Source organism: Pezoporus flaviventris, unplaced genomic scaffold, assembly GCF_033815535.1.
Source record: "Pezoporus flaviventris isolate CSIRO_AGI_PZ_B2104156 unplaced genomic scaffold, CSIRO_AGI_Pfla_v1 ptg000072l, whole genome shotgun sequence".
NCBI lineage: Eukaryota > Metazoa > Chordata > Aves > Psittaciformes > Psittacidae > Pezoporus > Pezoporus flaviventris.
Window position 1 is genome coordinate 8,447,568 of NW_026892620.1, and position 20,798 is coordinate 8,468,365.

The 20,798-nt window shown below is 40.2% G+C and overlaps 1 protein-coding gene and 1 long non-coding RNA gene across 9 annotated transcripts in view; one reads left to right on the forward strand and one right to left on the reverse strand.

Annotated features, from left to right (window-relative positions):
• FGF14 (fibroblast growth factor 14) overlaps positions 1-20,798 on the forward strand; it is a 401,018-nt gene that overhangs the window by 241,720 nt on the left and 138,500 nt on the right. Inside the window, exon 1 of one of the 8 annotated variants that reach the window (XM_061472820.1) lies at positions 19,295-20,079. The exons of 6 other annotated variants lie outside the window; for them this stretch is intronic. In XM_061472820.1, the coding sequence (XP_061328804.1) occupies positions 19,887-20,079 (193 nt within the window). In that variant the 5' untranslated portion in view covers positions 19,295-19,886. Of the gene's footprint in view, positions 1-19,294; positions 20,080-20,798 lie in introns of those variants that run through there. One more of the 8 variants, XM_061472818.1, reaches the window with a different exon arrangement.
• Positions 1,962-6,011, reverse strand: LOC133279184 (uncharacterized). The gene is made up of 3 exons (XR_009746796.1): positions 5,897-6,011; positions 2,514-2,647; positions 1,962-2,110 (listed from the first exon to the last, which is right to left on the reverse strand). It is a non-coding gene; the product is annotated as an uncharacterized LOC133279184 (long non-coding RNA).

The window sequence follows — 20,798 nt, forward strand, 5'->3', positions numbered from 1 at the left end:
AGTTCTGTAGCCCCATCATAGAAGGCCATCAAATTGGTCAGACAGGATTTCCCCTTAGTGAAGCCATGCTGGCTGTCACCAAGCACCTTGTTGTCTTTCATGTGCCTTAGCATGCCTTCCAGGAGAATCTGCTCCTAAATTTTGCCAGGCACAGAGATGAGACTGACAGGTCTGTAATTCCCTGGGTCATCCATTTTCCCCTTCTTGAAAATGGGGGTTATATTTCCCTTTTTCCAGTTGTCAGGAACTTCACCTGACTGCCATGATTTTTCAAATATGATGGCCAGTGGCTTCGCAACTTCATTTGCCAGCTCCTTCAGGACCCGTGGATGGATCTCATCAGGACCCACGGACTTGTGCATGTTCAGATTTTTAAGATGGTCTTGAACCAGTTCCTCTCCTACAGTGGGCGCAAGGTCTTCATTCTCACAGTCCCTGCATGTGCCTTCCAAGACTTGGGTGGTATGGCCAAAGCCTGTTGGTGAGCACGAGGTCAAGCATGGCACCTCACCTTGTCGGCTCCTCTATTACTTGCACAAGGAAGTTGTCTTCCACACAATCGAGGAACCTCCTGGATTGCTTGTGCCGGGCCTTACCGTCCTTCCAACAGATGTCAGGGTGGTTGAAGTCACCCATGAGAACAAGGGCCTCTGAGCGTGAGGCTTTTCCTATCTGTCTATGGAGTGCTTCATCTGCAGGTTCTCCTTGATCAGGCGGTCTGTAACAGATCCCCACGGTAATGTCTCCCAGAGCTGTTCTCCCTTTAACCCTGACCCACAAACTCTATGTGGACTGCTCTCCTGTCCCCAGACAGAGTTCCATACTCTCCAGCCTATCCCTAACATATAGGGCAACTCCCCCTCCCTGTCTGCTGGGCCTGTCTTTCCTAAAAAGCCTGTAACCTTCCATTCCAAGACTCCAGTCATAGCAGTCATCCCACTATGTTTCTGTGATGCCTATTATATCATACCCCCGTAGACGTGCACACATCTCTAATTCCTCTTGTTTGTTACCCATGCTACGGGCATTTGTATAGAGGCATCTGAGCTGAGCTCCAAATGAAGCCGGCTCACTGGCTGGAGCGGCTGGGATATATCTACATTGCTCCGAGCATTTATTATAGGTTCTGGCAACTGACTGGGTGTGTTGGGATGGAATGATGCCCCCCTCCCCGATTGACAAGTTAATTTGATTGTGTAAATCAAATTTGAGCTGACATTAGGAAGTTCAAACGCTTTCAACTATGCTTCAGCCAGAGTAGATATTCTTTAACCAGTAGTTGGACTCAAAATATTTAAAAACTGTCAAATATCTTAAAAGAAAAAGTTTCCTTTATATATAAATATATATAATATACATATATAATATATAAAGGCTATAGCAAATGAGAAACTTTGGCATTAATTGAAAAGAATAAGATAATAAAGAACTTTCTTCTTGAGGGTGACATCTATATTAACTTATCTTTGCAAATCTCCTTTCTGAATTATTCTATATACTTTTTGTCCATCACTGGGAAACTTCATGGTTTTGAGTAGCTATTGCTTATCTCTTCTTTCTTCCTTAGGTTTTGCCCCCTATGTTCCATTTTTCCCTACTTTTATCCATGCTACTTGGATATGTACATGGATACAAATTCAGCATGGATTCAAATTCAGCCCCATACCAGGCTGGGGAGGAGGATGGTAGGCCTAAGGGTTTAAACAGACACTGTCTTTTGGAAAAAGATACCATAAATCTTCTCATCATTGAGGTCATTTCTTATATAGGACAGTTATTTCAGCATTCATCATTTTTGGACATAAACTTCTAAGTTTTCATTAAACTTACTACTTAATGTGCTCTGACCCATTACAATAAAAGAGCAGAAACTATGAATAGTAAAATATTTCATTATGTTTTTCTTATATTTCTTGCTGCACAAATACATTTGCAACATGAAATAACAAGCAGCTCTCCCCTCACTGTCCCAGTAGAGATAAACATTTTTACATGCATTCAAAACGTATTTGGAGTACTGTAATTGGCAGCTTATTTTGGGTCTGATCTATCAAAACCATTGACATTTTGCTATTGATTCCCATGAGAACTCACTTCATCAGTGCTATTGCTGTAATAAAAAGAAGTACTTGTTATGAAGTGGGCTGGCACTAAGCAGGTTTTCATCATCATAACAAATATAAATATGCAGTTTATATGTGTCTCACACAACCTAATCATTGAATCTGTATATTTGAAATAATTGGGAAAACAGGTCAGTGAGTAACTCACAACAATGTTCACGTGTAAGCATTCTTTCCAGTTTATAACCAAGGTTTTCTTCCATAGGTTGCTTAGATGGACTCACTGAACCTGTCATTCTTATTTACTTGTCCAATAACATCTTCTTTTAAGAAAGAGTGGAAGGATAATTTGATCTGATTATTGCTTCTGTTTCCATGGCTAATTAGGTCTTGAGTACATTGTGGCTTCTTCTAAATATTGCTATTACTTGATGATGGGAGAGGACTTACATATTAATCAGAACTATAGGTCACCGGCCCCTGTAGTTCTTCATGTCTTTAATTCACTGCTCATAGTTTTTTTCCCCTTTCTGGGAATAGGATAGGTCTTCACAGGTGCCTGCTGATAGCAGTCATAAAATAACCTGAAAAGAAGCATTAGAGAGGAAACTATAAATGGTCTGAATGCACTCCTAACTTAATAAAGCAGTCAGTTGCTACGCAAGAGAGCAAAAATAGGACCACAGTACCACAGATCTTCACAGGACTTGTCCTGTGGAATGATTATAGTTCTTGTGCCAAGTATCAATGAATTCCAGAGCATGGGTTCTATCATTACAAGCCTTGTACTTCAGAAATCAGAACTGAGACTTGAGTCAGATGAGTCTGTATCTTCTCAGAAAGGTGAGAGCATATACTAGGTGAATAAGTATAATTTGCTTTAACTTTTTCAGCTTTACTTTCTGAAAGGAACACAGTAGCTGATCTAGAAATGCACACAATGTTGAGCAACAGAACCTATTACAATGGGCATTGAGTCCATAACATCTTCTTTCTCTCAATTTAGAAGTCTTTAAATTATGCCCATGGTACTGCCTTTGAAATAGCCTCATTTTGTGCTATGTGATACTATCTCTTTAAGAAGAGTTTTGGGAACCTTTCTTAAGGAAAAGTAGGTTTCCATTGATATAAAAAATGTCACTTAATTCTTTAAAATATTTATTAAGTCCTTGTGATAGAATATTACAGTCATAGGCTCCCAGTACCGATAACACCTTCTGTACTAGCAGTTCCCAGACTAATATGCAAACTTCAGAGTTCAAGTATTCAAGGTGACCATCTCTTACAGAGAACTAGATATTTTAGTAAAATATATCAAGCTTTTATAAAGCCATTCATCTGGGAAGTCTTGTGTTCTTTGTTGCCTCACATTCCTCTTCTCTGTCTTCCATCACTGTGGCTACAGGTCAAGCAGGATCAGCGAGATGATCCAGCAGATTAATCTGCTAAAACTATCACTATTTTTTCTGTTGGATCAGTGAGCTGCTCTGACTCCCCCTAAAACTGCTGGTCATTGGAAAAGGGAAGCAATGACCAACTGAAGGAGCTGGAGACTTGTGGTTAGATCAATGTAAGATGAAATTGCACCTTGGTCAGGACCCTGAATATCTATCTAGATAGGCACAGAGCAAGTGCAAAACATACTCTTGGCTAAGACCTTTTATCTCCACAGAAAGTGGAGATGTCTTCCATGACTGGCAAATTATGTTGCCATGCCTCTAATGACTTCCATCTGTTGATGGATTCCTATTCCTGGCTATTCATTACTGGGCCATAATTATTGCCCCTTCCAGACTTTCAAAGTTGAGGAAAAGGTACTCAAGATGGGAGAAGCTGTCTGTGCAGCAGAATGTCTTGGAGGGAGCATTCATTGACTAATCATTTACATTTCTTTTGTGCATCCTACTGACATCAACACAGCAATTAATTTTGCTTCTACTGCACCATTATATGTAAGAAGTGGGGAATGGCTAGGTGTTTCCAAATTGCCTGTCAACCTTTTAATTTGTAGCTGTTGTATTTTGTTAATGGCTAAGTAACCTGCTGTGAACTTTCCTCATTAAAATGGCTTGTAACACAGGCAGCAGACAGTATTACTTGAATTTACACCTTTCATTTCAAGGCTATGTCAGAAAAAAAGGATTTGCCTGTTTTCTGTTAACTAGGATGCTAGCCTTTTGCATGCTAACATATTGTACTCTGCATTCAGACAAAATTTCATATGAACCTAAGAAACAGCATCTTTCAGAAACAACAGGAGAATAATGCTGGAAGTCAGTTTGTTTTCTGGCCAAAAATCCTGTTGATAGTTACTTTAGTATATCCAGAACTGTGCCTGGTATTGCTAACTTTTTATAGGCAGCATGGATAGTTGAGCTTTTCAGAAACAACTGGTAAAATGTGATGCCTTTATTTTTGTATAGCTACCTTAAAATGAATTTTAAAGCAGTGTCAACTCCACCTCTAAAGTGTTCTAATGTTGCCACCTGTGAGCATTAGTTCTTTTTAAGTATTTTTTTCTCTTAACAATTTTTTGTTTGTTCATAAGAATGAAAATACCCATGTTTTTTACGTGACTTCTAAATGTGAAAATTTACTGTCATTAGGCTGTAAAGACAGTTTTCTTGTCAAGCAAAAGCATTCATTTGTGAATAAAATTTGTTTAATCTGTAATTCCTTGCCCTTACTAACAAAAAGGACTTTTAATTCTTCTCTGCAATTACGCTATAAACTGCTCTAGGATTGTTCGTATTTGTCCACCTGGTATTTGCAGCCAAAGCCCTCTCTTGACACTAGGCCCAAAATTCCCTTTTTTGCTTTAAATATTGGAGCTCAGTTAACTTTTCCCGTCACAGTGCACATCTAACACAGTTCAAAATGATTATCACTTTTCAATATAGACTCCCCAGTTATATATTGACTTCCTTGGGACCATAGATATAATGAGAGATCTTCGCTACACATCCTTTGCAGACAGGAGGGGTTTTGGAATTCTGTTTTACAGACCGGGCAATGAGAATGGACACTGTTCTTTCTGTTCAGGCTGTAGCACTGTGCAGCAAATACTGAGAGAGGGGAGTAGCGGGCATGTCAGTAGCTTTGTATCAAACATTTTCCAGTGAAAGAGGGGTTTCCTGGCTTTCAGTTCCTATTGCTAAGGCAGTTCTTTACCATGCCCAGTGACTGTTTACTGTAAAATCCCTTAAAAGATGGATGAATAATTTACAGCATATAGAGCATTGAAGGGGGAAGCAAGGATTGTGGGTAAAGGGGAAGTAAGAGAGAGCAGAAATTTGGAGGCAGATGATTTTTGCCACTGTTAAGTACTGGAAGTGTGTCTGATGTCATGTGATTCACAAAGAGTAATAGCTCAGGATATTAATAAAGTATTACCTAATCAAATAAGTGCATAATAATCCTCAAAGGTCTTATATCATTCATAATGCTCAGGCTGGTAAAAATAAAATAAAATAAAAATTATGAGCATGTCCCTTAATCCTGAAGACCTTTTTATAATGAATCTAGCATCTCTAGATGTTCTACTGAAAATGACCCTAGCAAGATTTGAATATAATTGATTCCACAAGGAATTATTTAGCTAAAATACATGTAGCTACTGAATTTTAATTGCTTTCTTCACTTTTCATTTTAATAACTTTCTAACATATCTGTGGAAAATTACGACTTTTATAAACTTTTAAACATAAAGACAAGATGACCAGGCTAAACCAACCAATATTCCCTCTTCTGTTTCCTCCAATTCAATGATCTTAGTGGTCTTTTCCAACCTAAACAATTCTATGATTCAACACAAAAATGGCAGCATAACTGACTGCAGTTTGGCACAATGCGGGCACTCAGAGGCAAATCAGCTTCACCCTGCCTTGTGACGTCTCTGATTCTGGTCTTAACCTGCCCTTCAGCAGAGCAAAACTGCTTCTGTGGTATCTCTCTTGCACCCAGAGGAAGAGAGACAGAGATCTAGAAAAGAAAAGAAGGTATATGTTTAGGAGAAGCCATGAAAGCTGAGTATCCACAAGGAGATCTTGTAAAAATAGAGAGGTGTTTTTGCTTACACTTTTGTGTTCATATGGAACAGAGCTACCCAGAACGGGGCAGTAGCTTTAGCTTGCCTTTAAATTAAAATTCATTCTCCCAAGGGAATATCAAAATGTTCTGAGGATTACAAGGAATGTATTCGTTTCTTCTGTGTCAACAAATAGGTATAATTTTTAGTTTTATGGCACCAAGTAGGTTTTTTTAGTAGTCTTAGTTCAGTGAACAAAATTAGCATTAAGCACATGGTAAAGGCCAACAAATTATGTAGTATTTTAATACAATAGGTTTTAAATTGGAAACATCCTTTTAGATTGAGTGTATGAAAGAGGCTGATCTCAGAAAATGTCTTGCAAGCAATGAGGGCTTTGCAACAGATTTTCATGTAACACTCTCACTTCCCTTCCCCACTCCCACCCAAATCCCCCATCTCACCACTTTTCTGCAGAGAAATAGCAGAAGAGATAGCCAGCTATTAATACAGTGAGAAGAGATGCCAACGCAACTATTAATTTCTGTTAGCTAGATAATAAAACTTATTTTTTCATTTCAGCGATGAGGTCACAATAGGAGCCCCTGTATGTAACAAGGTACATGCAGACTAGGTTTTGGTGATATGTCAGAATATTCATTAGGCATAGTGAGGAAAGGAATTCTGTCTTGGGATGTGTTCAGGCATCACTGAATAACCAGGAGAAATGATCAGAGCTACATTACCAAATATTAAAGTTTGAGCAGTTATAACTGAATATGGGAAAGTCAGTAATCTTTGATGATTTAGAATGTTTGAATGCCTCACACTAGAACTGTTTCACATAATCTTCTAATTAGCAGTCTTGTTGGCTCTTCTGAGAAAATTTAAATAGCCTGAAGATTTCTGATGAGAGTGAGCATTATAAACATGAAAAAAAGAAAATCCAGGATATTTCAGCTGATGCTGCAATACAGAAAGCCTAGTTCAAACAATGAGTTATTAACTACTGAAAATTAATAACTTTCAGATACCTTCAAAATTTTCCTTTTTAAAAAAGCTTATCTTAAACTTTTTTTGTTGGTATAAAACCCTATAGGAACTTAAATACTTTAGATTGTTTTAAGCGTTAGAGGTGCATTACAGACAGGCAGAATTAGGCTTTTGAATCTAAACCTAACAACTGCCTTTAGAGCCAGTAGAAAAAAAGAGGGGTCTCCCATGCTCAAAATCTGTGTTGGGCAAATGCCTCTGCTACACGGTGTTGAATAACACTGTGAAGGTCCCTGTTAACTGAAATTGTGACAATTCATATCAAGGCAACTTTGTCATGAATGGGATCTGTCCATCAAATCCACTGATCATTTCTAGGTTTTGTATGAGAACAAAAGGTCTGAGTTTTTATTTGGAGCAGATCAAAAAGAGACACAGTCTCTGTATCTTTCCTTAGAAATTATACTATTATAGAATCATAGAATCATAGAATGGCTAGGGTTGGAAAGGATCTTAAGATCTTAGAATCACAGAATGCTTTGGGTTGGAAGGGATCATCTAGTTCCAACCCCCCTGCCATGGGCAGGGACGCCTCACCCTAGGCCATGTTGCCCAAGGCTACATCCAACCTAGCCTTGAACATTGCCAGGGATGGAGCATTTACCACTTCTTTGAGCAATTTGTTCCACTGTCTCACTACTCTCACAGTAAAGAACTTCTCCCTAATGTCTAATCTAAATACCCCCTCTTTCAGTTTAAAACCATTCCCCCTTCTCTGATCGCTACATGGCCTTGTAAAAAGTCCCTCTCCAGATTCCTTGTAGACCCTTTAGGCACTGGAAGTATGTTATAAAGTTGTCTGTGCTTCAGAAAATCATATGCTTCAGAAAATGTCATGTGAAGCATGTAAGACACAATCAAGGTTTAACTTGGCAACAGCACCACATTTTTAAATGTGCTGTCTTCTGATCATAAGTATTTTCAGAAATAAATCATGCTGTGAAAGCTTATCAAATAAAATATGTTTAATCCTTTTGCACACATTTTCAATTAAAAGATCCTGTTGTAAACCAGATGTGTTCTTCTGTCTTGGAAAAAAAAAAAAAGCAATAAAAAAGCAGATTTAGAAATAGCTATTTGCTGTTTAGATACAGGTCTGCATGCACAGATTTTTGATTCACAAAATCTCTTGTAAAGGGACTTCCAGAGGTCCCTTTCAACCTAAACTAGTGTACACTAAAAAAAGAGACAGGTTTTAGTAAATTAATTAATCATTTACATGCTTTCAATTTAGAAAATTCATATTTTTAATAAATAGGAGTTTCATTGCTTGATATTTATAAACATATTTTTTACATGTTTGCAAAAACTTGCATAAAACTACAAAGGGATTTGCAGATTATGGTAACAGATAATGGAAATTATAAAATATCTTTATTTCAGATCATAGTGCTTTATCTTTGTTTTCCCTTCATCAGTGTTAAGCAGGCAAATTCCTTTAGGTGTGGGCCAAATCTTGAAATAATGAGAAAGCTGATCTGCAAGATGCTGTTTTTCAAATGAAATGATACTGAAGAGCTATTGTACAACATACTGAGAGACAGCTGTTTGTTTTGTTGTTTGGGTTTTTTTTTGTTTATTTGTTTGTTTTTAATTAGGAGATTAAAAATAATAAAAATTGATTTCTAGGGGAAGTTGACCTACCTGTACCCAAGGTTGTGGCAGTCAATTTAAAAACGTGAGTAGTATCAAGGCATTATTACGCAACACAACCATAAACAAAACCATTAAAACCTTACTTATATGAGTGATACTACAGCATGGTACAGTACCTCATTCCTCATGAGTAAAACTGAATGCTAAACAATTTTTTTTCCCCTAATAAATGATGATGTGTAGGTTGTTTATACTTGAGTCTTTAAGGCCTAGAAAGAATTGCTTCATCTCTAGTGAAGGAATATTAGTCAAAGAGCTACGGTTCACAGCAGTTTGGCTGCCAGTATATTCCATTTCTAATGACTTCTGTTCTTCCTTATCAGCCTAGCATAGCCAGAACCACTCACTTGTTATTTACAGAGCACAGTTTGGATTGCATCAAAGAGAGCTTCCACTCATCAAGCTGTTTCCTGGTATTAATTTAGCTCTTCCTCCCTACATCTGTAGCTAAAGCCAGTCTCTGTAGTGCTTAAACTGAAGTCTGAAAATAAGTCAAATATCTTTGAGACTCGGTGAAAAATTTGTATTTGGTTTTTGGTTTTGGTTTTGTTTTTTTAGAACATGAGACTTACCTGAAGGGCAATACAAGGGATACTTGGAGACTTCTGGTAACTAATGATTCCCAAAGCATTGAGCCTGAATAGCAATGCTGTACACCAGTAGCAAGTTCAGTTTCAAGGTGGGTGGCTTGGTATAAACAATATTTGCGAAGGAAAAGTGCTCTGCCTACCTGTGTTCAAGGCTGAGCAGGTCTAAGAGCTGTTTTGGCTGGAATGTGGTTTCAGCAGTCTCTCAGTCTAGTCCAACTGTTCTGCTTTGACTGGATTCATGCACTCACTGATGGCTTCTAAGTCACTTTTATCCAGATAATAAGAGGCTGTGAACAGGAATAATTGACTCAGTGGATGCTCAACGCTCTCAAATGCTGAAATACAGACAGCTAGAAGCTAGACCTCACACCAACTTTTCCAAAGTTCCCAGCTCTTGGGGAGCAATTTCACAAGTCTTACGTTAATCTGTGACTATCCTACCCCTGATGAAGGCATGACCCTCTCCTCGCTTCACCTGCAACTTTGCCAGCTCTGCATGGCCAGACTGCACCATAAGTAGTATCAATTTACTAATTAAGGTGAACAGCAAAGAGAGAAAGAAAAAACAAAAAACAAAAAACAAAACAAACCAGCCTGCAACTGACTTTTCACATGACAAAAAGCATAGCTGATAGACCTCTTGGGTGTCCTGTGTACGTGTATTTGCAACAGTACATGTTAGGTCCCATTTGTAAGTTTTCAGCTGTGTTAGCCAGACAACAAAGCGTTATGCAACTAAGATACTATGCATTCTTGCATGAAAACTGCATTTATATAATAGTATTAGACTGATGGGAATTTAATGGGGAGCTTAATGAGATTAGAAGGTGATTGCTGTAACTCTTGTAGCTTTGTCTAAGAAGTTAATATTTATTATCTGTGATTAAACCTGTGCATTGCTTTTCTTAAATGCTTATATTTTGTTTCTGTTTCTAAGATTAATGGAAACTCTCTTCCTAGATAATCCTTTTGTAGCTCTCTGTGTTGGTCTTATAGCTATCTGTTTTTTTCTCCTAACCAAAAATTTACACTTCAGCTTAGCTTCAAAGTGCCTGTAAAAGTATTAGTGAGTAAAACATGTCCTTTGAAAATGATGATCAATTATATTATTCAACAAAGTGTACAGGCTACTGAAGTAAATAGCCTGTTTAGAATTTTTTACCTTGCTGATTTCATTATTTGTAATTTTTATAGAAGCATGGCAAAAGATGTACAGTTTATTGCCATAGCCATCATTCTGTGAAAAAGAGGAACAAAAATAATTTCATTTTTTGCATCAGAACACCTCTTTTATGACTTGAAGTGACCATCAAAAAAAAAAAGCAGTCCCATGTGAATAAGTCTCTGTTTTTCATAAAGCTATTTTAAAATAAGAGTATTTTTAAAGAAAGGGACTATCTGCTATCACACAGATGTTGAAAAATATTTCTACCATTCAATTTTACTCAGCGTTTGTCTGATACAAATAACCCCAAGTTCTCCCAGCAGTTCAAGTAATAAAAGAAAAATTTACCAGTATGTGTTGCAAGTTATTCTCCAGTCAATGTATCTGTGGATAACTAGAGTAACAGTGTCCACTGCTGGCAAATCAGATAACTGCACTGCACATTAAACCAAGATTCTGTTGAAAGGTTTTGATGAGTTAAGTTTTGACTGTGAGATATTTAATAATTTAAGCTTGTAGAACTGTGTTACAAAATCAGGTCACTATGTCAGGAGTATTCATGCTATTACTGCTAATAATAAATGGTAGTATTTGAACTAATAGCCAGGAATATCAGAACAGTAATATGAGCAGGTATTGCAAAATTTTTTCAGGACTCGAAAATAATTATAGTATTCATTACATTCTAACTGTCACATCTTCAAAATAAAGAAAAATGTAGAAAAAGTCTATGAACTTTGTCTTGGTTTTCTAATCTATGCAAGTAGAAGTTCTTAATTTTTATTTTTTTTTTAGGCCAAAGCATTTGTTGCTTGCTTTGCTAGATTTTTTTTTAACATATAAATGAAGCATAGAATAAATTAATGTTTCTATTGGGGAGGAAATAAAATGGAAATATGCAGCTTGATATAGCAGTTGCCGCAGGTAATGATGAAACTAGAGATGAAGTAGACTGTCAAAAGAGAAGAGGAATAAAAACCTGGTATCTAAAAAGTTAATCAATGTTTTTCTGGTGGGTTTTGTTTTTGGGCGGGGCGGGTTATTTTGTTTTTTGGTTTTTTTTTGGGGTGGCTCTTTGTTTTGATTTTTTTTTTTTTTTTTGCATTTGTTGCAAAGAAAATAGTGAAAGAAAGATTTAGAAGAAAAGGAGAAAAAAGGAAAAGACACTTCCTGTCCTAATGCAAACTGAATTATCACGTCTTATTATCTAGATTAAGTAAAAAGAAGCTAAAGCACACTTTTTTTTCCAGATGTTTATATCTGTCGTAAATTTTCTCCATTCAATAGAAGCAGTAGGCAATCCACTGGATTTTCTGTTTGACTGGAAAGAGGGAAACACCTCATGTGGCTTTTTTCAGAGATCATTAGTTGTTTCTGAACCTCAAATGAAGGGACATTCCTGTATGAAGAGATCTCAGAGGAGATCAAGGCTTACCCTATGGATGAATGAGTCATTAGCTAGCATTGTCCTATATCTACTTTTTCTCCCTTCAGAGATTTAACTTTCCCTGGTGAGCAGTACCCAGAAAAAGTAAAGAACAGGATTTTAGGTTTCAGGGCTTTTTTCTTTTTTTCCTTGCAAATGTCTTCAAAATAACATCAGATGGATTGCAAAACAAAAGTTATTTGAAAACAGCAGAATTGTAAACAAAGACAGATGACTATTGAGAAGTTTGCTTGCCAAATTAATTATGCTGCCAAATTTTAGGTTAGATGATAGCAGACTACCTTTTTCTAAATTATTTGCTAGGGAGTGCCTTTTATGCTTTCTTCCACCACAAAATGGTATTGTGGACACGAGTGTGTGTGTGTGTGCATGCAAGTGCGCAGGCAGTCATGTTCCAGTCCTTCCTGTCACTGGTGAAAATCACTTTCTATACTTACGGGATTATAGAATGTATTTTGAAGGGAATCATCCTCCTGCTTCTCAAGCTAGTAATTTACGTATGTCTCTGCTCATCCTGTCTTCTCTGTTCAGCATTTTATTGTAATGGATATAACGTGCTTTTTCTACAGGGTTTATGTGAGATGACAAAATCCAACACCTCCCTTGTTAAAGTCCAGAAATATAACACATTTTTTCTCACATTTGCATATGTTTTCATATCTGTTCTGAGGAAAGCAAGAGACCCTTATATAAAGATTTAAAATTAATATTTTGGGGGACTTCAGAAAAAGTCAATAAGCTTGGCCTATATAGTTTTACTTGTGTAAGACATTAAATATTGTGATGTAATGTTAAAGTCTACGAAAGGAACAATCCCCCTATGTGTATGCTGCTAAACATTCCCTAAATCACTGTTATCCACAGATCTGAGGGCTTTTCTCCTTACATTTAAGAAATTTTCATATTGATGGCTACTTTTCTATAAGCCATGTTTTATTCTGGAACGTGTGCAGCAAAAATCAATTTGTGTTTAGGATAATATTTGTGATGTTTCCAATGAGGAGACTGCAAGTGAGTTCACTGCAACCTCCATAACTATTTTTCTGTTCTGGGAGTAGGAAGCCCTACTACTATACCAAGCAGGTGTAACAGCTGACATGTTATCATGCTCTGCCAACTGTACTGACCCCAGAGGAAGGTCACTGTAGAAAGCAAATTTTTCAGGAATGGCGTTCCTTTTGTTGCTGCAGAACAAAATTCAGCAGACTCACGTTACAGGGATTTTCAGTTACTTGGGAGAATAATAGGGGAAGTCTGTTGCATGTTTCCGAAGATGGGAAAAACAGAAAAGACCTGCTGTGGCTAGATAAGCAATTGCAACAGATGTTGTTTTAAGCTGTGCATATTAATGAAAAAGCTCTCCTTGCTGTTTTTAGGTCTCTAAATCTTAAACTGCTCTGCGCATCTGTGTGGACTAGAGACTGGGGGGGGAGGGGGGGGTGGTGTTTTTCTTTGATAACAGTCGTGGTTCTGGCTTGTGTCACTAGAGCCTTGTCTGAAGCACTCTGGTGGCACATCTGCTATTAGCTTCAGTGCGAACAAAATAAATGGCTATGTATTTCTCTCACTGGTAATTAAGAATCTCTCTTCAAGGTGACTATTTGATTTTTAAAGTTAAAATCATACATGTGTATGTCTCTGCTGAATCCACGATGTATTTCATTTTTAATTACTTTTACGGATTTGTCCCTGAAAGTGATCTTGATACTTTTCAGGTTTCTTTCATTGTTGCTAACTGTTGTTTGAAAGAGACTTGGGAGTTAAGTTTGGGCCTAGGTGAGCTGTCCTGGAGAGCCTCATATGATGTGTGTGCTCTTCAGATTCTCCTGTCAATTCAGCTAATTTTTTTTGTTCAGCTGGTCTCAAAAGGAGTATGAGAAGCAGAGGACGACAGAATGAAAACTAAGAAGAGTCATGAAAGATGTCACAGGAGGTGTGTTAAAAGTTAGGAGATGTAATTATGTGTCTTATGTTTCTGAAATATTGATTGTTAAAAATAGCATGAGAATCTCCACTCACTTTCCTTTTCCCTGTTGAAGAACGAAGAGTTAGCCAATAAAACTGAAAATTAAACTTGAAGCAATTAAAACAGGGATTTTCCTTGACACAGCATTATTCATGAGACTTGTTACAGCAGTATAATCACTGCAATTTAGCATTGGAAGGGAAGAAGAAAAGCAAAGCCAAAAAAAAGCAAAAGCAAATCCAAGCAATTTAAGAACTATGTAATTTTTAAATAAGACAATATCTATTTGGTTCTGTCCTATTGCTCATCTACAAGGCAATTTAATTCAGTTCCCTGAATGAAGCTGAATCCTTACTAGTGCAGAGGTACTCAGTCCTTCCAGTTGCCGACATATTCCAGATAATGTGTAAAAGATGTCACCAGTCAATGTAGAACAAATACTGCACTAACACATTGGCTCTGAGTGGGCATAGACATTTATACTTCCTTAGATCTTATGTCTAGTAATGGTGACGTTGATAGTTCTCTGCATAACTAGTAACCTGAGGTAGGACTTCCTTGCATGGCAGATTAATTTATTCTTACATATATTCTAATTACGTTTTAATAGTTCTTCTTACGACTCAGATACATGAAGTTTAGCAGGACCAAAACCTGTGAAGCTAAAATACGTGCAGTTCTTCAAACAACATACTGGAAACTTACTTTAATCTTATTTAAAGGGATTCACCTTAACACAATACACTCAAGGAGCCAAAGTCATACCTATTAAAATATACTGAATACATAGAAGGTCTAAGTAGTCAACAGTTTCAGTAGGTATGACTTTGTCTCCTTGAGTGCATTGTGAATGTTGAGACTGAAAGCTGAGTGCTTTTGATGGAGAAAGTGTGAAAGTATAGATACCCAAATTCTGTCAACTATATTAGTATGTTTAATAAATTTTGTTCCTAATGCTCATCAAAGTTTAATCAACCAGCATCAAGTGTTCAGGGTGGTAAGGATTTTAAATTACAGTGCTTCACAGTGCATTGTCTTCTGAGAAGTTAACAACTTATAAGGAGAATTATATCCGTAACAACATAGGATAACATGTAAAACTGACCTAACTTAAAAAAGCTCCTTGCATAACCATACTACTCTTACAATAAACACAGAATGCACATAAACTATATGGAAAAGAATTTCTCACCCATGTTTTAGTATGTTCATACGCGTATGAAAAAAATGACCTTTTATGTTCACGTGTTTTTCTAGCTTATTTTTTTTTAACTTTGAACCCTTACCAACCTGCAGAGTAAGCCATAGATTATATTTCTCTCACCTCCTTCAAGTTGTAAAGTTATAGCTCTTTGTGTCCCAAGAAAATTAAATAGAGAACTGCAAGTTACTATTTCTTACCAACAACATCCCCCCGCCATATGTACAAACTGTGTGCCTTGCACAAGTATTAGTTTGTAGTTATATGAATAACCATTTTTGAGGCAGTTTTGTGGGAGTGGAGGTGTCTTAGTACATAAATTGAATTCAGACACTTGAATTACGGTCCTCCAAATTACCAGCAACCTTCAATAAATTTTTGATCAGTACCAACAGATGTTCAGAACCACAACCTTAGCTGATAAAAGCCCTTTGGTAATCAGTCTGATGTCTTATCAAAAGCACCAGAATGTTGATTAAATGTATCCATCAGAATTTATAAACAAGTATTTTTTCACTGCTGAGACATCTCTGCTTAGAATGACATTAAATGCTCCCAGTGGCCCAGATGTACTCTTAAGCATACCTTGCAACTGTTATGCCTAAATTGGTACTTTTACTCCTAGAATAGCCTTTGAAGTTTGAATGGAGTTTTAAGGAGTAAGGTATTAACTTTGTTTGCAACTATAGCACACATCTTCCTGGGATATTTGTCTTAGGGTTTGATCTGATTTGGTTTTAATATAAAGAATAGGTTCAAGATATCTGGGAGGAGAAAATGTGGGTGGAGTGTGTGTATGTGTGTACCTGTAGAAAGACATTTTTATGTCTTATGAAATTGTTTATGAAGTTTGTAGGGTTTTCATATCTGTGTTGACCAAAAATGACTCTGTAACTTGTAACTCTTTCCAACCTAATGCAAAACATACAAGTGGGAGAAAAAAAATATTAAAATACACAAATAATAATGAAAACAAACCCCAAACACAATAAAACAAGCCAGCAAACACAATTCTTTAAACCATAAGGATTACATTTCTGATTCTGTAAACTTTACAGCCTATAGATCTAAGTTAGGCTAGAATATAAAGCATAAAATCTCATTTTTCATCATGGAAGCCCTTATAAAAGTATTTTATGTGTCACTATTACATGTATATACACAAATATTAGCAGTGTACATTTTAATATTGACCTTTGATGTTTGAAAATACCACACTGCAATTTACATTTTAAATTAGATGAAACAGAATGTGGCTTGTCCCCAGTAATACAGAAAAAAAATAAATTTAGGATAATAAGGTTTGATACCCTAGTATACGATAAAGCATTTTATGCACACTTTATATCTGTTGAGTGTTTTCCTCCAAAATTAATTCAAGCAAGTAATTTTAAATATTCTGAAACGTTTTTGGTTTAGAAAACTCCTGAATAATAATAATAATAAATTAGCAGTTAGAAATGAACAGATGGGAAAACAGAAAGTATTGAAAATCACTTCTCCCCCTCTTTTGCTTTTAATCGTTTGTTTTCATATCCTCAGTTTTGTTACTCAGAAATAAAATTCTGTCATACTGTTCCAAAAGTTAAAGCTAAGATATTTCCATTTGTCCTGAATGTATAAACTCATGCAGTCACTAGTCTTTAAGGTAGCCGATATATTCATACTTGTACAAACCATCTGTTAGCAGAACCTTCACTTTGACTGGAACTGCACACATTTTATCACAGGTTAAGACAGCAGATGGCTCTCTTGAGTTTTCTTTGCAAAACCTCGAACTGTAAACAACTGCTCCGCATTTCTGAGATGCAAGGAGAAAGCTATTGTTTTTGATCTCTGGAGTAAGAATCACATTTTCTCTTGTCTATAGGCATCCTGCCCATTTTCACCTTCATTCTTTCCTTTCTTTACTATCACCCTGAGAATCATAATATTGAGGAATGTCAATGCACTTTGGCAAAGGCCCAGTATTTGAAGGAAACTAAGGAAAGGGAACAATAGTAGTAGATAGTATATAGTGCATAGCATGATTGGATAATATAAAGAGGCCCTTCCAGTGAAAGGAAATGTGGAACCTACATCTTTGTGGAGAGTTTCTTGTGCAAAAGTTAGGGCTGTAGGTATTCCTCTCCTAAATTCTTGTAAAAATTAAAGACAGTGGAGGATTGGCCTTTATTTCACTCTACTCCCTCTCATTCATTCCTTTGTTTGGAGACAGGTTGAGTAGGAGCCATTGGGCTGTGTCCTGTCACCTCTTCCTCTAGTGGCAGGGGAGGTCCCAGAGCCACATTTATCCAGCCTCTGCTCAGCTGTCCATCGGGCATGAACAGCCAGGACTGGGACAAGGACCAGGGACAGGACCAGGGATGGGGTTGGGGGGCCCACCGGGACAGCATTTGGAGGAGGGCTTCTGTCTTGAGGACACTTAAAGAAGGCAATACCATGTCTTGTCTGCTGTTGGGAAGTAAGGAAAAGAAGCAGTATGCAAAACTGTAACAGCGTAATCTAAATAAGAAAACCCACCTCACTGTCTAATTACATTAGTTAAGGTAATTGTTACTGTTGTAAGGAAATTGCTGCTCTGTAAAAATCACCAGATAGAAAATCCAATGCGTTTTAGCTGAATCTCTTTAGAGACACTCTTAAATAGAATTAAAATGTATTATCCAGATCCGATTGTGCATGTTCTGCTCCTAGTTGGTCTAGCATTAATACAAAATCCCTGTATAAGGGAGTTCCCACCATACACTTTTGCCCTCCTTACAAAAATAGCCGTTTATAGATTAAAGGATTTAGGGAAATAAAGGTCAGTATTGGAGATGCTGAAGCCTCTGCTGAAACAAGAACTTACACTTTCCTAGGAGTTTCTGCATTGCAAAGCAGTGAATTATGCTGGATAGATATTTACACTTCAAAGTCTGTTTTCTCTAAAGAACCATCTAATAAGAAATTAGAGTATTCTTAAAACATTATTAAAGTCAGATATTTATTACATGATATTTCCCTGTGTGAGCATCTGTCCTTCCTTATAGGATAACCCTGCATTTTTTTTTTTCTGTGTAGCTGCTGGCTTCCTTTTTCTACTTGCCTCTGATTAGTTGCAACTTCAGGAAGTTTAACCATTAGCCTGGCAGAAAGTAAATCCAGAAAACATTGACCCCTTGTTTGAAAAGGGAGAAGACCCAACAGAAAAGATGAACGGAAAGAGATGGAATATCATATTTTATATGGTATTTATTATCTGCAGCATATTGCGGACTCCTTGGGGGCAGAGACTTCTTGGGGCAGAGACTCCTTAGGCATTCTGTGTCTAGCGAGCTTGGCTGGGGCTTAGTCAAATGCTCCAAAGCCGCATCCAACTAGCCTTGAACACTTCCAGGGGTGGAGCATTCCCAGATTCTCCGGGTAACCTGTTCCCGTGCCTCACCACCCTCACAGTAAAGTGTTGGTGATAGATAAATCTATCTACTGCGGCTGTTTGTGGGTGCCCTTTTGGTAGTGGAATTCTTTTGGTGGTTCTGAAACCTCGGAAACCAGTTAGCATTCCGAGGTAAAAGTGTACTGGTGCAATAACCTTCTCTTCCCAAAGATCGCGTCTTGGTTTGGGTGGAAAGTACCCTCCGCCTCGTACGTGTGAGTGCTCCTCAGGGCTCTTAACACCTCCGCATGCAGCAGGAACCCCTCTCCCGCCGGACTACACCTACATGCCCCGACCGGTACCGAGGCGTGGGGCGAGGAAGGGCAGACGGGCGGGTTCCCCATCGCCCTCCCTCTTCTGCCCCACAGCTTCCCCGCTCGGGAACGGGGGCAGGTTCTGGCATCACCGCAGGCTCGGCGGCAAAGGCGGCAGGGAGCTGGTGCGAAGAAGCATGGCCGGGGAGGGCCGTGAGCCGCAGGGCGGGAGCCCAGTACGAATCAATCCCGAAAGCTGAGAGAGAGCAGAGGCAGCTTTCGGCGGATCCGCCGGGAACCCGCTGCTTCCCACCAGAGAACCGCTTCAGCAGCACCTCTTTCCTCCGCCCCTCGCCCCCCTTTGCTTTATTCTCCTGCCTGTCCCCCGTCCCTCCTCCACCCCTGGCACCCTCGCCGCCCCTCGCCTTGGGGAGGACAAAATAAGCTCCAGCGGTGCGTGCATTTCTGTGTGTGTGCGTGCGTGTGTAGGGGAGGCTGGAGCGGGGTGGGACTGAAGAGCCGTGATTACAGCTCTCCCCGGAGAAGAAGATTGCTCTCTCCAGATGCTGATTTCTGAAGCACTTGGCAATCATCAGGCGGGAGCCTGGAACAGGCGGCGGTAGCCGCCCCGGCCGCGGCGATGGCAGCGCCAGGCGAGCAGGCGGCGGCGCGGGGCTGAGGGGCAACCCCGGGAGGCGACGCTGCCGGTCGGGCTCGACCCGACCCGGCCCGACCCGCCCTGACCGGGCGCGGCTCTGCCCCGAGTCCCGCTCGTCCCGCTTTGCTCGGCGCCACCAGCCAGCCCGCGGACACCCGCCACCCAAGCAGGTGGTCCTGCGCCGGGACACGGCGGGAGCGGCACCCATGCGGTGACCCGCGTTGGCGGCGGCAGCTCCTGCGGGCCGCAGGGCGGGAGTGACCCGCTGTAGCCGCGCCTCGGCCCGGAGAAGGCTCCCGCTCGCCCGCGCCCCCGGGGATGGGTCCCCGCCGGGGCTGAGCCCCGCCGCCGCCCTCCCCGCTGCCCGTGGGCGAGCCGGCAAGCAGCCATGGCAGCGGCCATCGCCAGCGGCTTGATCCGGCAGAAGCGGCAGGCGAGGGAGCAGCACTGGGACCGGCCCTCGGCCAGCAGGAGGCGGAATAGCCCTAGCAAGAACCGCGGGCTCTGCAATGGCAACCTGGTGGACATTTTCTCCAAGGTCCGCATCTTCGGGCTCAAGAAGCGGCGGTTGCGGCGCCAAGGTGCGTCCCTGTGGCCGGGCCCGCCCGCGGGGTCCGGGGGAGGCGGGCGGGAGAGGGCAACCTGTGGCTAGAAACTTCCCGGGCCGGGCCGGGCCGGGCCGGGCGCCGCCGCGGCGGGAGGCGGTAACCGCTGCTCCTCCCGGCGGGCGGCTCGCGGTCCCTGCCGGCGGGCGTAGGGCTCTGGGGGCACGGCCGTCGGTCGGGACCGCCCGCCTGCCTGGTGACTGCGCTGCCGCCCCGCCCCGGGGCTTGGGTGGTGATCGCGGCAGGCGGGCGCCGGGGTAGAGAGACCGCCGGCTCAGGGAGGCGGCGTGGCGGGAGCTCTGCCCGTGTGTCCCCGTCTCGCCAGTGTTTCTGTTTAAAGGACAAAGAGCTCACAGTGTGGAAGGGTTTTTAAGTGCTCGGCGCCTGGGGACTGTCGCTTGCCCGCTTCTCTTTAGCAGGTGCAGCCTGGCCATGGTGCAGGGTTCCGGTGACTCCCTAGTCACCGGCACAGCCGGCAGCAGTAGGAGAGCTGCTTGTCATCCCTGTGAATGCCCAGGTCAAGGCCCTCTTCATAAACACCCACAAGTTTAGCAGGCAGTTCTTTGGTGTAGATGGCTGGTAGTCATCGGAGATGGCTTAAACTAGTACCATGGTGACTGCATTTTACCTAGCACTTTGTATTAGAACCCTAGAAATAAAAGGAGTTAAATGATACTGCAGTGACTTCTCTATTT